Genomic DNA, 18,626 nt, shown 5'->3' with positions numbered 1-18,626 from the left:
AATATCTCTCTATGAATTACGGTTCCCGAGATATGGCCCCTAAAATCTCCCGAAATTCGAACTTTTTTGGCCAATATCTGGGGAATGGTATCCAGTTGGCCAGTGGCCACCGGTTACTAGCTAATAACAAAATGTTCACTATCCTCTTAGGTACTGATCAACACCAATATGATCTCTGACTTACGGTTTCCGAGACATGGCTTCTTAAAACTCCCGAAATCCGAACTACTTTTTGGCCGATATTTCGGAAACTGTAAGAGTGACGCAAAAAACTGTAAGAGTGAGCTACTTTCTATTGCCCATCTTTTAACGGTTCCGTAATGCTCTGTATCTCGACAATGAAATGTGGGGACCCCTCGCAGCAGACGTGAGCCACTGCGCCTCCAACTCTTGTCATAATTTGTTGTCCTCTGAGTTTATGTGCATTGTCTTTCGCACCCATGCGCTCTTTAATCGAATATTTCCTGTATGGTGTTGTTATACCTAATGATTCTTGCATACACTCTTGTCCGGGAGGTAGTAGGACTGACTTTTTCCCGCCAAAACGTGGGGAAGGAGGAGGATGTCACTGCGCTGGTTGAATGGTGGTGGGTCTTAGCTACCAGCGCACCAGTTGCCAGTCGTTTCCAAGCCTTGACGGAGTGGATCGAGTTTAAGGTGAACCGCTTTCAAGATGCCTTGTCATCTTTACAATGAATGGTTTGTTAGAGCGCCGTTACGCGGTGAAGTTTTGCGTCAAACTGGGTAAAACTGCGAGTGACGCTCATGAGATGATGAAGACTGCTTATGGGAGTGATGCCATGGGTCATTCAAACTGGGGAAAATTGCGAATGAGACCCATGACATGATCAAGACTGCTTATGGGAGTGATGCCATGGGTCGATCAAGTGTTTTTGAGTGGTACAATTTGTTTCGGGAGAGAAGAGAGAAAGTTGAAGATGAGGAACAGTCAGGACGCCCTTCAACGGCAAAACTTAGTGAAAGTGCAAACTCATTCGAACTCTGATCGCAGATTGAGTGTGCGGGTGATATCAGAACAATTAAACTTACCAAAAACTATTGTGCACGAAATTGTGACTGAAAACTTCGGAATGAGAAAAGTTTGTGAAAAATTGGTGCCGAAGGTGTTAACCGATGAACAAAAATAAAGACATCTTGTGATTTGTCAAGAACTTCGTGATTGTGTTCATGACGATCCAAATTTTCTTGACAATGTTACCACCGAAGACGAGTCGTGGCTTTTTGAGTACGACCCCGCAACAAAGGGCCAAAGCTCTGAATGGCACACCCTCGCCCCAAAAAAACGCATTAGCAAGCCGAATATGAAATTGATGTTGATTATCTTTTTGGACTGAAAAGTTGTGGTTCACAGAGAGTTCGTACTGTCTAGTCAGACTGTGAATGCTGCATTCTACGTGGAAGTACTTGAAATCTCCGAAAACGAGTTGCCCGCGCCCGTCCAGCGAACGCTGGATCATGGAATCTTCATCACGACAATGCGCCGAACCACATCGCCTTTGTTGTCATGGTTTCCTGACCCAAACATGGCATCACACAGCTTCCCCAGCCACCCTACAACCCAGATGTCACTCCTACAGACTTCTTTCTCTTCCCCCGACTGAAAAAGTCATGAAAGGACGCCACCACGGCTCGGTCCAGGCCATTCGAGAAGTCGTAACAAGGGAGCTGAAGAGCATTCCAGTCTCTGCGTTCCAGGGAACCTTCAGTGATCAGCAGAGTTGATGGAAACTATGTTGTTGCAGAAGGGACAAATATTTTGAAAACCAATAGGTCGATGTGTCAAAATTGTGAATATATTTTTTTGGAAAAAATCAGTCTTACTACTTACCGGATAAACCCTATATGCTTATGTTACTATAAAGCTTACTGTGTAATTGGTTTGCTTCTGGGTAGACTCTACAAAAAATTAAATGAAATTAACTTAAACTCATTTACCAGTATGCGGATTTACCAGTATGCGGATCAGATGTTCAGTTTTGAAACAACAAAATTGACATCGTCGGTTGTAAGTAAAGCCGAACGGGTTTCGCCCTCCTTTTATGGCTTAAAAATAATAATCGTTAAAAATTGAGCGTATGCATTAACTCTATGCAGAATATTAAGGAAACAGTGTCATCTAAGAAACGAGTTGAGTTGATTTTGAGTTTAACATCCCGTTCAGCAGCGAGGCTAATATGAGACGTGGACCTATTGATTAACGTAGAATCCAAACCACATGAGCTCCCGCCGGGAATCGAACCCGGGTCTCCCATGCCAAAGACGCGCACGCTAACCGCTTAGCCACGGATAAGTTCCATCTAAGAAACGAAAACAAGTTACAACAGACTCACTTTTAACGAATAATGTTCTAAAAACTTCAAAAACTAGTAAAACAATAGCCTATTACTTTTTCTGATATCCAACTGCAATACTAGTCGAGTCAAAATACGGTTTGACCTGGGCAAAATTGCAACCTTTAGTTTTACACCTGTATTTTGTTTAGGTACCTCACCTGATGAAAATATCCAAAATCCGACAAAATCGGACCACGGGAACACCCCCAAAAACGGTTTTCAAAATGGCGGACCATAGTTTTGGGAAAAATCGTAGACCTTTACGTTGACGGCTCTAGTAGCCCTCCTAATTGACACAGAGACATGAACTATACCTCGTTGGAACGCTCATAAACCACAAATTGCAACGAAATGACTTTTGTACCCATCATGCCCAACCCGTAGAAGAAGAAGAAGAAGAAAGTCGATTTTTGTTTTTTAATTGATATTTCTTGGACTCTGGCAACACTGTACGTCCTCATAAGCCGACAGAAAAATTCCGACGCGTAGAGCAGACATCAGTAACAATAATATAAAAAAATGAAGAACGTAGGTTCAACAGTAAGGGAGATAAAAATTCGGAACCGCTGACCAAGGAGGGTCACTGTATATTTTTTTACTGTAGTCTAACTTCTGTTTCTTAGATCTAGCATCCTCTCTAATTGACACAGACACATGAAACATACCGCGTTGGAAAGCTTATGGAACCACCTTGCCAACGACGTATAGTTTGTGCCCCTTGTGCCCAACCTGTAGAAAAAGAAGAAGAAGAAATCTTTAAAAATTTGGAAAATCTACACTTTTACTTTTCTTGGGCTCTGGCAACCGTGATAATCGGTCTACGCACGAAAAAAATCTTGTTTCTTTCTTTAAATCAAAGGTCGCTTTAATATAAGTACTATATATAAAACAAAAATATTCTTAAGCAAAAGAATGGGAATAACGAAAGACTTTAGGAGGCAAATTACACATCTACATCGTCATTGCCTACGCTAACACTCCTCACCATATTAATTTAAACAGTTAAAACATTCAGTTTCTTGGCATACGCCACAAGCAATAGCAAATAGAAGGTCATACCATAAGAAAGTGTACAAGACAATTCGTTTTATAGAAACATAGCACCTATATATAAAGCCAGGATATTCTAAGGCAAAAGAATGGGAAGACAAAATACTTTGGGAGGCAAATTACACATCTACATCGTCATCGTCATCGTCATCGCCTACACTAACACTGGCCTCACCATATTCATTTAAACAGTTAAAACATTCAGTTTCTTTGCACACACCACTAGCAATAGTACATGGGAGGGCATGCTTTGTGCAAGTACAATACGTTCTTGCACACCCGGTAGCACAGTTGCAATGAACAATGGTGAGCAAATTCCATACCCATCAAACACGATGGTTGATGTGCCATATTTACGAACTGTATACTCAGCAAATGATGCAGCGATATTGTCGTACGAACTGCCTTTACACCATGGTAGTCTATGTAACAGAGATCCTCCGTCTAAGACATACAGAATATTATCTGGCTCCGTTTCCTCAAACTGTGCGGTCTGCTGCTTGCTGAACTCTAGTATCGCATGGGCCAGTGTGGCTTTGTCTGCCTTAGTCTGCATGGGCAGTCATCATGCTGGGTGACTCAAGTAAAGCTGGTGGGTAGGCACATAATTCATGCACTAAGGTCTCCTCTAAAGATGTGCTGCCTGCATTAGCGGCAACTAACAGTCTTTGAAACAAAAGATTCGAATCGACGGAGATACCGCTGCTGATTTTGACACTACTCGGGGATGCTAGAGTTTTGACTTTATCTGCACGTTTCCACTTCACAGTGAACAGGTCTTTGCCAGATAGTTTCTTCGCAAGCTCTTCTCCAACTGAAAATAAATTATGGACGTTGATCGAGGAATCTGCTGTTACGCCAGTGGCAATGTTTCTCAACGATTTGTCTCCGTCAAATGGTGAAATGGGCTGCAGTCCTGCAAGAATGCGACGTGTGTCACTGATATCACGTGACATTCTTGACGTTTCGGCTTCTTTATGTTGTTCGCTAGTGACATATGCTGTGTGAGTAAGAGTTTGCATCGCCAGATTGTACTCGGAGCATGCTGGCATTGAGAGCACCCACAAAGATCGTTGCATCTCCGACATTCCACTCCCATGCGTTAGACCTCCAGTGGATTTTAGCGATCTCATCAGAACCTGCTCTATGACTAGATCAGAGGACAACCCAGCCCAATAACGGTTGCTTCTTCTAATGACTCCGAACCCATTTTGAAAGCTTTCGTGAACGTTGGATTAACCGATGGTAGCGTTAACATTGTTTGCAGGTACAAGCATGTCGACTTCAAATAATTGAAGTGTCCTGCTGCAGCGAATATGGGAATGCACTCTGCTATAGCATCAGTGATCCTCCTAGCTTCCTGTTCGGTCTGCTGCCACAAATTTCCTTGCTGTAGTCAACATGCGCTGGTATGCAAGCCACAACTGACTTGTTTTTGATGTGTTAATAAGTTCTGACTTTCGTGCTTCTATTTTTTCTCGGGCTTCTTGAAGAAGAGGTGAAGAACTAGCTCCAGTTACAGTAATCTCACCCGACATCAGACTCTGGTAGAGATAGTAAGCATCGTTGATAGTTCTGTGTGTTCCGTTATCGGTCTCCAGAAAAACATTCTCCACAAGCAATGCACTTAATGCGAGGTCAACCATCATGTGCGCACGGAAGGCTCTTGCTACGGACTTCCCACTTAACATATGTACAACCGAATTTTATCCATAAAACCTCATGCAAGATTTCACGTAAGCCTGAACCATCCATCAGGGAACCTATTGCTCCTAGAAGGTTCATCAGAGTATGAAATGAGCCCAACAGGAGAACCGTGTCCTTAATACTGGTGTTATGTGCTCTGTCATGCAGGGTACGTGAAGCTTTCCAAAACAGTGGTTGGTCTAAGGTGATGATTGGTGTGACTTTATATTTTCTCGCAAGATTATTCAGGTACACTGAAGTGGAATAGATTCATGGCATATCAGATGGATGGAGGTCAATAATCGGTAAGCAGAGAACAGTGGATTTCCCTGAATGATGAAGAGATAGATCTGCGTGAATGGCCTGCATCATTCCTGACCAGTTTGGTGTGCGTGACGGAAAGTGCCAGGAAAGTTTCCACAAAATATCCAGGGAGCTTTCGTTCGGTGATGGTGCTGTTACCAGTTCACAGTTGATCTTTTCAAGAATAGCCCTGGCTTCAGTGTATGCGTGAATGGGAACACTGCCAAGGGACTTCACATCAGCATCAGAGACAGGCTTCCGAAGAATGGTTAGACTGGTAGTAGTGGATGGAGTAATGGCCGCTAACATTTCCATACCATGGAATGTGCCTAAACCACTCAGCGTTTGGAGATTATGGTCCACATTATCCGCTGCAATAAGGAGAGTCTGGTCTGCTGGCATTTCGACCACACGATTACCAAATGTACTTGCAGCGCAGCGTTCAAACCGCTGCACTTCCGCATATGAAGAGCAAAATCCCAGGTGATGCAGCGTGTCAATCAGGTGTTTCGATCGATAGTGGTGGTGCAGCTGCACAGCAACACCTAACTGCAGAGCAGCTAACATATATCTTTGTCTGGCTGCTTGCATCAAACACTGGCCAATCGATACTATTTTGGTTTCATTGTCCTTTCAGGCAAAAAGTATGGCATAGAATAGTTTAAGGCTAGGTGGAATCTACTGAAGAAATTCCTGAATGGTCAAGTCGCTGGGTGAAGGATATGTATCACTTCCAGTTTCTAGTTTGGATTTTATGTTGCTTTTGATCAGTCGAGCTACGGTTTCTATTATTCTATTTTTTCCTTTTCTTCATTATACTCTCGTGGTAAATCACGATATCCCCGTAGAATGTGATTGGCAGTTTCTCGAAGTGTAATGAAGTCGTTTTTTCCACTGTAACTAGAAATTATAATTTTTTCACCGAAGTACTCCATTAGTTGACGCTTCATGTGCCGTCTGTCATATGCAATGTGATCAGTCCCTACAAGAAATGTGCCCATTTTTGTAACAAGTTCTCCCACAGTTAGTTGTTCATCATCGTGCTCTTCCAAATAATTACAGATGCGCTGAAATGCTCGGATTCTCTCATCATTTGTAGGTCGGCCAGCCCGGAATTTTTTTGACGCTGACTGATTGTCGGTGCAGTATTGTTGAGGAATTGATTTACCTGTTCGAAAGTTGATACTACATGATCTGTGATAGACAATCTCCTACATGAAAATCAGATGAGAAGGACTCAATTCTACCTCGGACAGTTTATGACTCGGTATCGTTTCGTTCATTGCAACACTTTAAAATGCTGTGTGGCAATGCTTGTGTTTTCACTCGCACATTTTCTGATTTCAACACGTGACGGTCATCAAATAAGACAGGCGTTCCGCAAAACAGGCAGTCACTGTTGCTGTTGAAGGACCCATCCGACGAGCGAGTAACTCGTTTTTGAATTGGCGATGACGTTTTTCTTTTTAGGGCAATCGCAATATCTTTTTTATCAATGTAACGTTTGCGACAATAGACATGAACTACCATACTTGTAGCGGCGAGAATGTTACTACCGCGAGCCTTACTGGCATTGTTCACTCCTTCAGCTCCCTTTTCTTGAAGTGTGATGAGGTTATCGTCAGGATCTAGGCTTCTGCAGATGATACACAAACGTGTAAGGGAATCACCCATGGTTCTTCAGTGCCTAGGTTCATGCAAGACTATGATATGTAGAAAAGCTTATGGAACCCCATTTCCAACGACGTATCGTTTGTGCCCCTATACCCAACGATTATCAGGGTTGCCAGAGCCCAAGAAAGGTAAAAGTGTAGATTTTCCCAATTTTTTCAAGGTTTATTCTTCTTCTTTTTCTACAGGTTGAGAACAGGGGGCACAAACGATACGTCACTGGCAAGGGGGTTCCATAAGCTTTCCAACGCGGTATGCTTCATGTCTCTGTGACAATTAGGGAGGATCTAGATCTAAGGAACAGAAGTTAGACCACAGTAAAAAATATACAGAGTGACCCTTCTTTGTCCGCGGTTCCAAATTTTTATCTCCATTACTGTTGAACCTACGTCCTTCCTTTTTTTATATTGTTGTTACCAATGTCTGGTCTACGCGTCGGATTTTTTCTGCCGGCGTATGAGGACGTACAGTGTTGCCAGAGTCCAAGAAATATCAATTAAAAAACAAAAAATCGATTTTCTTCTTCTTTTTCTTCTACGGGTTGGGCATGATGGGTACAAAAGTCACTTCGTCGGAATTTGTGGTCTATAAGCGTTCCAACGAGGTATCATTCATGTCTTTGTGTCAATTAAGAGGGCTACTAGAGCCGCCAACGTAAAGGTCTACGATTTTTTCAAAAAAACATGGTCGGCCATTTTGAAACAGTTTTTGGGAGTGTTCCCGTGGTCCGATTTTGTCGGATTTTGAATATGTTATTCAGTAGTAATTCCTGAATCGAAAACTGTTTAAAAAGCTTGTGTTGCAATTTTGCCCAGGTTGAGGGTAAAATTGCTCTAGATTTCCTGGACTATACCGAATGTCCAAGATAATTTCCAAAATTAAGTTCTTGTGAACGGATACTAGAAATAGACTCAATGTTAATATAATTAAAGAAGAGCTTGCAATCTGAAACATCTTTGTACCCTACAATGTATAACAAATTTTTAAGTAACAACAGTTGAAGCAGTTTAAAGTGACAAGTACCAGTACATATGCTTTCTCTTCGTTAATCACAAGTATGCACAAATTTCTTTTTACATTACTTTCTCATATTATATATATATATATATATATATATATATATATATAAAAGTTTCAAATATAATGCAATAGGATATTGTAAATGAGCTTAAATAGAAGGAATTGCGAAACATTTTAGTAGTGAAGGGGCAAAGTGTCCTCTTTTCTTATTTTAGGAATCTAGCTAACCTATACGGGACCATAATGCTATTAATGGCATACGTAAAGTACGTATAGAAGTTACTTACAGTAGCTACCCACAGATGGAAAGGATTCTTCTTATCCTGAACTTCAACTTTCATTCCTTGTTTAATTCTATCGACTGCAGTCATACCCTCCTATAAAGATAAATAAATTCGTAACTATTTATTTGGTTCTTATGAATTAATTAGCACTTTACACACAATTTTAAATCAAATGAATTTTCTTTGGTTATCACTGAGTGCCCTGTAGGATTGAAAAAGAAAAAAAGACTAAAGAAAAACGCAATGGAATGATAATGAAGGAATTAGTAGAATAAAAAGTTGAAAGGTATTACAAGGAAAGCCATGATGGCGTCTACTACACACTTAAATGAAAAAAAGGATCGAACCAGAATCGATCTCTTACTAAAAGTTACTGCTCTAATATTGAGATATTGTGCGCAACATACTAATGTGCTATATATTGCGGAGGTTATTACGAAAACGCATCATTTGCGCAATTTTTATGAATACCAAGTGGATGCTTTAAAAGCGTTGGTAATGAACATGGTTGGTTGGTTGATCTCGAGTTTAATTTTCAAAACCAAGGCTTTACAGGACGTAGACCTAAAGTCGGATCCGAACCAGATCAGCTTTTGCCGGAAATCGAATCGACAATGTACAGATGCCAGCAAAACTATACAGTTATTTCATATTTTTAGTTAATAACTTTCGAAATTATGATAAATTTCATTACATACAAATATCGTTAACTTGTAATGAATGAAATTATCACGAAATCAAGGGAAGTGGCATTTAAATTGGCTCACAAGTTGTTGCAATATATATATATATATATATATATATATATATATATATATATATATATATATACATACATTTGCTGAAGACCGTACTAACATTAGCAAACCAGATTTTCATTATTAATACACTAATTTAACATGCTTACAGTTGAGAGAGCTCTTGACATTTCAGAACAAACTACTCGGTCAACAAAGAATAACCGTAACCATACAGTACTGGGCGTATTCAGCGCGGAAGATCCGGATTCGATTCCCGACGGTAGCTCATGTAGTTCCGATCCCACATTAATTTGTAGGTCCACATCTCATATAGCCTCGCAGCTGAAAGGGATGCTAAACTCAATCCAACCAATGAACAGAGAATGGAACAGTTTTTTTTTTTTTATCCCTCAGCACATTCCTAGTTTAATTTCCTGATTAGTCTCTTAGAAACTAACGTTAATTTTGATGCGCCATAGTGGGTCCTTTTATATATTACGCTAGCACCACTTTCTGCCACTTTCGTATCAACAGACATTTGTGCTGTGGACTACATTAAAACTAATCCTTGGGTACTTTCATTTCCAATTTACTGACAAAAGGAGCACCCGTGACTGATATATAGTGTTTCAAAACAACATCGACTACGTTTGGGAGATGATTCCTGACAACAAGATAAGACAAACCTGGGTGCAGAAATCAGTCATTTCGGAGTTATAGGCTGCCGAAAACATAACAGAATGAAGTTTAAAAATCCATAGCTCCAATACTGTGGGACCTACAGTAGTCGGACAAGACTCCACTTAGGAACTAATATGTGCGCTATCCAAAAATACATGTTACAGAATCCTAAGGTACTCACGCAATAATTTTTATACAGGGAGTTGGGCATATAATTTGAAGTACTCACCAATTACCTTTATAAAAATTGTTGCGGAAGTACTGTAGGATTCTGAGACATGGATATCTGGATAGGGCACGTATTAGTTCCTAAGTGAAGTCTTGACTACAGGGTTTCTACTGGTCTGGAGAAATCTATTTCCCTGATCTTTGGCAGGAAATTCCTTGACTTTCATGACAGGTTTCGGATGACGTTGACATATAAATACGAAATAAATAACGGTGAATATTTATATATGAGAACATTTGTTCTATAGAGACAAATAATAATAATCAATTGCTCATACTTACATTCCACTTATCACCCATAAAAATCTGAACAACATCCATTATAATGGTTGGCTAAGCTGAAATTGGTATACAATTAATATTAGAAAAGCTGTATTTTATAAAATTTCCGTGACTTTTCAGCTTTTTATTTTCCTGAACTTCCCTTACTAGTAAGAACCCTGCAATACTATTGGAGCAATGAAAATATAAAGTTCATTTTTTTTGGGTTTTCGGTCGCCTATACCTCCGAGAGGAAGCATTTATGCACCCAGGTTGGTTTATATTTTTTGTCTTATCTTGGTGTCAGGAATCACTTACCAAACGTTGTCAGTGTTGTTTTGAAACACCCTGTATATATATTAGACAGTAGACTATTTGTTAGGATGTGGAAAATAAGAGCACCGAGAACCCTTACGAATTTTACTTTTAAATTTACTGCGTTTCACGTTGACGTTCTTAAAAATAAAATAACAAAAAATAAATAAATATAATAAAAAACGACTTTCGATAACGAATCACTGTGCAAGTACAAATACTTACTCCATCTAAAAGCTGACTTGGAATTGTCTTGGCCCCAACCAGCAGGCTTGCCAACGAAGATTCCGGATCAGGAAATTTATTTTTCAGACAATCCGGGGGAACTAGAGGCACGGAATTCTCTTTACACCATCCTAATGGGTGGACACTCACTTGACCTAAATCACACCAGAAATCCTGAGTTGTTCCGTCTTCTTCATTGCCAACGAATCGCAACCTTTTGAAAATAAAAGAAATTAAGGCTATAACTAGTTACATAACAATAAAGTTTTTTTACAATTAAAAACTTCTCCTTCGTGATCAAATGGACTATGTAAGACTTAAATGTAAAGTAAAATTAAAATTAATTCTTTCCTTAATTCGTACGATTGCCGAAGTCAAGAAATGGAAGGTCTAGCCAGTACTTGGATAAGTAACCATTGAGAAAATGAAATGAAGTTTTTGAGTTTTACGTCCCACGCATATGCCGGCTAGATTAAAGGAGACGGTGATGATGAGAAATGAATGAAATGGTAGAATAAAGAAAGTGGGAGGAAAAAAGAAAACCCCGAGGAAACCCACGCACACGGTGATTGTCTACCACAAAGTTTGCCTGGCGAGAGCAGGGTTTGAACTCGGGATCCCATGCACCAGAGGTGAACGCTCAACCGCTGAGCCACCGCGGCCTCAGTAATCATTGAGAGTATAAGACCGTATTGGCAGTGTCATGATCATGATGCGAAATCGAAAAAAGAAGGAATGAAGGAAGAAGGGAAGCAAGCAAGGGAGGAAGCAATGAAGAAAGAAAGGAAGTTGTGTGTCAGGGAAGGGAAGGGAAAACAGGAGTGAAAAAAAAAAAAAAAAAACTTCGCACTGGATGCATCAACATAGAGTTCATATATCTGAACATTTATAATTACTACATTATGAAAGATAAGGGAAATCTCTCGCCACTACTTTATACGTTAATTACATATGAACTATTATTACGTAAGCACGGTATGGCGTAAGCGGTTTGAGTCCCGGTCCAGTCAAATTACTTTTTCACTCTTTTTAAATTACTGTATTTGCAATTACAGAGGATTGTGGTGTGTGAAAATAAGTTGAAATCCGTTGTTTCCTACCTTTATTAATATAATCCACTACCATGTTTTACTTAAGTACACTAATCATATGTAGGTCTATTGTTTTATGCATAAAGTAATAATAAATATTTTAGTTTGCTTTTTATTTTATTCGAAATTCCATTCAGTTTCGTTTTCACGTTGGGAGTCAATGTTGAACTGTTCATTGGCAGTAGACGTGGTATGAGTCATTATATTTCAAATCAACCAATGATGAAAAATTCATGTTTCAGATTTTGATAAATTTTTGTACAATGAAAGACATGTTTGCTAATAGTTATTTCTAAAATAAAACTCTTCCAGCTGTCATACTTAATTAGTAATTAATTACGCGATCAGCTTCAAGGTCACGACTCAAAACCGCCTGATCTTGCATTTTATTATTTATTTCAATAACCATAAAGAGTTATGATGCTAAAAATTTGCATCCGCATGTAATTTTGCCTGTCGATTTTAAATCTACAATCAAAACTAACAAATATTGTATAGGTGTAGAGTTATAGCAGCAATCATGATCCCAAGTTCAGGCCCCGGAATGAGCATGTGGTGAAAGTTGTACGTGTGTGAAATTTTAGCACAAGGTTAAGAAATACCTATATTTCGTGTGAACCAAATTTTGTTTTGGTATTTGTACCCAAGGCCCTCCCAAAATCTGAATGTGTCAGATTTTGCCTCATAACAAGCTTTTGAAGTAATGATATAGGCTATTTGATACTGTATAATTTTTATTACAACTATTCCACACAGTAGCCTACAATTATAGCAAAAAATAACAGTTGACTTATCTACTAACCATCAGCATTGTATAATGTATCAATGTTTATTGAAGGTCTCGAATAACTGGTTAATTTTATTAACAGTTTCATGTGATACACAATGTGATCGACTGTGGAAGCAGGCCCTGCAGGGTGTAAGAACTTTGTATTTTAGACCTGATATTCCTCAGAATATTCTATCATTATCCCAATCTACTATTTGCAGCCATAGACACTTGGTACAAATTTTCCTGGATCCAAGACTTACTTCTGATGTCTTCTGTTTATATTGTTTATTTACCAAACTCTATGTAGATATTCCATTGGTGAAGAGGAAATTAATCCCATTTTTTAACTTATTTGTCAGGAATGTAAGCATGATTATTTCTTGTTCCATGTATTGCTTTTACATGGATAAACTATTTCCTTGAGTCGTGCGATGCTGTTGAGCATCTTCAGTTGACATAAAAAAAATATCTAATGGATGTGATCTTGTCCACAACCCATTTATAAAACCGCTGTGCATTTAATGTTTAGTTTGCAGTTGTCTTTTGGAAACTCGCACATATTAGAAGTTTTAATTTTCGCCCTTAGACTAAAATATCCAAAACCAAATTTGGTTCATACGGAATATAGATATTTCTTAACCTTGTGCTAAAATTTCACACACGTACAACTTTCACCACATATCATTCTGGGGTTCGAACCTGGGACTATAAATGCTGCTATAACTCTACATCTAAAAAGTATTCATTAATTTTGATTGCAGATTTGAAGGTTGTCTGTCTGGTCACTAATTTCACTTTTGTAGCGTCTCAAAATGTATGCTGCAACAGAAAACCTCGCCAAGTGCGAGGTACGAGCTGTTATAGTTTTCTTGCGCAAAAGAACATTCGGCAGCAGTTATTCATCGGGACCAACTGTAGCTGTGTATGGACCAAGTGTGGTGAGTAAAGGAGTTGTTCGTTAAATGGGTTCGTTCATTTAAAAATGGACGAACATTCATGACGAAGAGAGAAGTGGTCACTGATGAACTCGTTCAAAAAATTGATGGAAAAGTTCGTGAAAATCGACGTTTCACAATCTCGAAGCTGAAAGATATGGTCACAGGCTGACACAAAGCCAGGAGGGAGATTTTTATGCTGATGGAATTTCTAAGCTAGTTGAGAGATATGATAAGTGCTTGAATTTATGGAAACTGTGTAAAAATAAAGCAAACAAGTAGTTTTCAGGTGTTTGTAATAAATTTTTCTTATTTACTTTGATGTTTCATTTTTAGCCAATCGGAGGTTACTTTCCGAACGGCCCTCGTATCTTTAGTTTAGGTATCTAACTAAACTTCTGGAGTAATGAATAAGCGGAAAAATTAAACTTCAATGAAAAATGACTGACTTCAAAAATGGACTAAAAAGTGAGATTTTTTTTTTTTTAAAAAAGGCAACGTTAACCGACTTCAACATAAAATCATTTTGGATGGTAGTTTTATGAGGCATTAACTCTTTAGCTTGATTTTTTAAACGGATAATAGTAATGAATTATTGTCCGCTTTTAAGTGCTTTTATTATTATTTTGTACTTTTTAGTCAATTTAATATATTTTTTTTAAACCTCCGGATCCCAACCTTGAGGCAGTACCCCAGTATTTGGTTGGCGTGTTTTAAAGGAACCTTCAGTCAGGACTGCTGGAACAGGGACTTGAATCCTGAGCGTAATAAGGGATTTTATTCCTATTTTATATTATGTAAACCTCTGTTCCTCTACAAAATTGTTTACTTCCTTCTTTCTAGAAACTGAAATTTAAGAGTGTTTGATTTGATTTCAGTTTAACGTCCCTTTCAGCAGCGAGCCTATATGAGACGTGGAACTACTGATTAACGTGAAATCCGAACAACATGAGTTCCCGCCGGTAATCGAACCCAGGTCTCCCACGTCAAAGGCGTGTACGCTAACAGCTTAGTGACGAGGGAACTCTGAAATATAAGCGTGTGACCACAGTGCAAAGTTGTCCCATGAAACAAGGATAGGACTTCACGGATTCCCTTTGTGCAACAAGGGAATTCCATAGTTTGATGTGCACAACAAAACATGAACGCTTAAATGGTACTTTAAGTAGGAATACGGTTTTCAATGTATGTACAAAATTTAATAAAACCCCATTTTGCCCAATAAAATCCAAGTTTATCCAATAGAACCTACTGGGATTTTTTTTTTATTGGGCTTTTCACAATCCTAGGCACACTTTATGAAAATACCTAACTCCGGTCGAAACACTTTATAGAAACAATAAATGTATTCTTCAATTACGAACATATATACACTAAACAATATCAAGAAAGAAAGAAAAAAAAATAAATAACAGTACCTTAGCAATGGTCCACATGCCATAACAATGGAAGCAACCCAATATTCATTTGGTGAAGTCTTATTTGGAACTTCTAATTTCATTCCTTCTTGAAATCCACTCTGAAGACTCTGCTCCACCTACAAATAGGTTCATTTTAATTGATACAAAATATTTAAAAATTAGAATGGAACACACAACTTTTACAAAATTCTGCAAGGTAGGTTTTCAATATGTCATTAACAACTCTTATAACAGGTATCAATAATTTTTCTGGTCAAAATCCAAGAGGGATAGTTTACCCTTCAAGGTAACTTTACTTTTCGGACAATTTTCTCAAAAGCTATTTATGCAATTTTAAACAAAATTCACAAGGGATAGCTTAATACTGGGGGCGAGTTTTCTTCAGACATCGCCCTTTTGAATTCCGGCTCTTTTAAAGGTATTATAGACTTTCAGTCAAGCGGCTATAGTACCATCTCTAGTATAATTTTGTTCACAATAGAGCAGTCTTTCAAACGGTACAATTCACATTTCCCTATCATGTCCCTGAGGAGGAAAATTGAGAGAAATCGGGATTTTTTTTTTTTTTTTGAGCCCCTCTGGAGTCTCCTGTGTTAGATCTGAAAAATACTAAGTGATATACTAAACTTCAAGCTTCCATCTTGAATAGTAAGGGTGGAAAAAATATTTACAAATGATCCCCCAATGACCCAGATTACCGCAAAAGATCCTGATCTCAGGTAAAAAAAAAAAAAAAAAAAAAAAAAAAATCCTGAGACATCCCTATTTATCCTAGGGTCATGTTTTGTACCTCATTCGCTTCAGAACAGAACAACCTTTCAAACGGTATCATTCACATGTCTCCATGTATTTGAGGCAGGAAAATCACCAGGTTTTTTTTTTTTTTTTTTTTTTGTTAAAAATTTTTTAAAACCTTTTAGTAACTCTGGACTACCTTCTTTTAATGCAGAGATTTGAAAAAAAATCTGAACAATGTTAAGGGGTACACTGAATGTGTGTGCAAAATTTCAATCTTCTAGACGCAAAAGTAAGCCCACCAAAAATATCCCCACAATATCCTCGATTCTCTTGTAGAACACGATATCAATTACCCTAGGATCATCATGGTTCGTACATCATTCTCTTCAGAACAGAACGCCTTTCAAATGGTACTACTTACATGTTTCCATCACGTATCTGAGGCGTGAAAATCGCGAAAAAAGGATATTTTGTTTGCAAAAGTAAAGGCCACCAAAAAATTATAAAAATAGGCCTAACGAAAAATTATTTTTTGTAAGTTATGACGTCATCACCTATGTTTTGACGCGGAAAGGCATGAAACAATTCGTACCGTTTTCTACAATGCTTCCATGCTTCAAAAATCAACGAAGTAAAACACTTTATTGGTTATTTTTTAATCGAATAATGAAGAAACTATCCAATATATTAAAATAGTATACATAATTGAGAAGAGTTAAACAAAACTCATAAGGGATAGTTTACTACTGGGGATGAGTTATCTTTAGACATAATTTTCTAAAAACCGCCTATTATAATGTGTATCTATTTCGTAAATAACTGCTTAAGTAATAACGGAAGCATGATTAAGTTAATTTTCTAAAAAAGGACCTAGAAAGTTGAGGTGTTGACCTAAACCTTTTATTAATATTTGCTTGAGAATTACATATTTACCTTTGTATTAATATTCATATCGCCACAGTACTCAATTTAAATCATTTGGAATATCATAGTACTAGATGTGTACTGTTCTACTTAGTACCAGTTTATTTATATTAAGTTTTGGATTTAGATTTCTGGGCTTTCCGCATCTGTGGCCATGTTCGCCCGTCACGTTTGAGGGATGACGTCTCTCAGCGAGCACATTATCCGGGGAAAGGGAAGGAAGAAAGGATGGGACACCGGACAGGTAGGAAGCGGCCTGGGACCTACACGTTAGGTACCACACAGGCATCTGCCTGGTGTAAAATGAGAAAAACTCAGGAAAACCTCATTCAGGATGGCTGCTCTGAAACTTTTTCTACACTTTTTCGACCGAATGACCCCACCGGGAATCGAACCTGGGACCGCTCGCACCGAAGGCGAGAGCGTTAGCGATTAATACAGTGGCCATTAGCGAAACTTAATATAGCAGCGGAAACTTAATATAGTGGCCACGCTATATTAAGTTTTAACTTTCGAAATTCATCGATGGATTAAGGATGAATACGGCAACGTTAAGGGATATGGTAATGAGAAATGAAGGAAATGGTGGAATGAAGAAAGTGAGGGGAAACGGAAGAACCTAGAGAAAACCCACGCACACGGTGTTTGGCATGAGCTGGGATCAAACCAAGGATCCCATGCACCAGAGATAAACGCTCTACCACTCAGCCACCGCAGCCTTCCTTCGACAACATTTATAGTTTTCACTGTAAATAAAATCTTAACACCTCATTTTTTTCAATGTTTATTGTACGATTTTACAATATGTGTTTCCCTCGAATTTATCAATATGAAGAATAATATCAATTTTTAATTAATATTTCATGTTTTCCGGTGCATCAACTACAAGGACTAATCTATTCAAGAATTACTATAGAAATTAAGGCAAGTCAGTTCCTTTCTTGCGTCTTAATACAAAACTTATCTACAGTCGATACAAAAAAGACCACCTCATTAACATGGTTACACATCTGTAGAACAAATAAACATATTCATATGCTATTTTTACTCCATAGTTGACCTCATGTCTCCGTATCCAAAGGTTATTAAACTGTACAAACATCGAGTTAGTGCGCATTCCTGTCGAGTCCTGTTTAAACTGTGATCTTCGAAATTTCGGAACGTCACTTGGCTCACAATCAAGGAATTAAGAATGGATTGAATGAGGAGCAATTTTAGATAAATAAATCAAGCATGAAGGCAGAGTTGGCTCTCTCTCTCTCTCTCTCTCGATATATATATATATATATATATATATATATATATATATATATATATATATATATATATATATATAGAGAGAGAGAGAGAGAGAGAGAGTTTAAACCAAATAATAATAATAATAATAATAATAATAATAATAATAATAATAAATAAAGAACGAAAAATGCTTTAAAGCATGTGAACAGCATGCTGACATTTCCACATACTAAAATCATCTGCATTAGTTTCTTCTCCTTTTCACCTATTAATCAAGGCATCCCATGTTCAATTCTCGGTCGAACAACAACCCTTCTTTCAAGTGTAAACTAAGTAGCGGTTCTGATGTCACTATACGCGAAAGTCTTCTTCTTGACAACCTCGGTATTACATAAGGATATTAAGCTTAAACATACAAAACGAAACCAAATTTTATATTAATATTTCTGTTTGCCTGAATGCCTGTTTTATAAAGAAGAATATATTTATAGCAATTGGTAAAATTTATCGACTGCCTACGTAGCTTCCAACATTAGCCTGGATTTGATTTTCAGTTTTAATTTTACTGAACGATATGTACACCTTGTCTCAAAAAGGTTGAGCGCATTCTTTACTGGTGTTTTGAGGCAATAATTTTCTAAGTCCAGCTTCGGGTATCTTCGGGAAAAAGTAAGCCAGGTTCGAACCT

At 38.1% G+C, this 18,626-nt stretch overlaps 1 protein-coding gene across 3 annotated transcripts in view; it reads right to left on the bottom strand.

Moving 5' to 3' along the window:
• The window catches only part of LOC145672967 (scm-like with four MBT domains protein 1), an 82,071-nt gene that overhangs the window by 45,075 nt on the left and 18,370 nt on the right, over positions 1-18,626 (bottom strand). For all 3 annotated transcript variants that reach the window (XM_081742233.1, XM_081742234.1, XM_081742235.1), the window contains exons 4-6: positions 15,035-15,153; positions 10,819-11,032; positions 8,372-8,461 (exon numbers count right to left, since the gene is read on the bottom strand). In XM_081742233.1, the coding sequence (XP_081598359.1) occupies positions 8,372-8,461; positions 10,819-11,032; positions 15,035-15,153 (423 nt within the window). The remainder of the gene's footprint in view (positions 1-8,371; positions 8,462-10,818; positions 11,033-15,034; positions 15,154-18,626) is intronic.

Source organism: Thermobia domestica, chromosome 16, assembly GCF_964235325.1.
Source record: "Thermobia domestica chromosome 16, izTheDome1.hap1.1, whole genome shotgun sequence".
Taxonomy (NCBI): domain Eukaryota; kingdom Metazoa; phylum Arthropoda; class Insecta; order Zygentoma; family Lepismatidae; genus Thermobia; species Thermobia domestica.
Note: the sequence above shows the minus strand (reverse complement) of the source record. Positions and strands in the feature narration are given on the sequence as shown.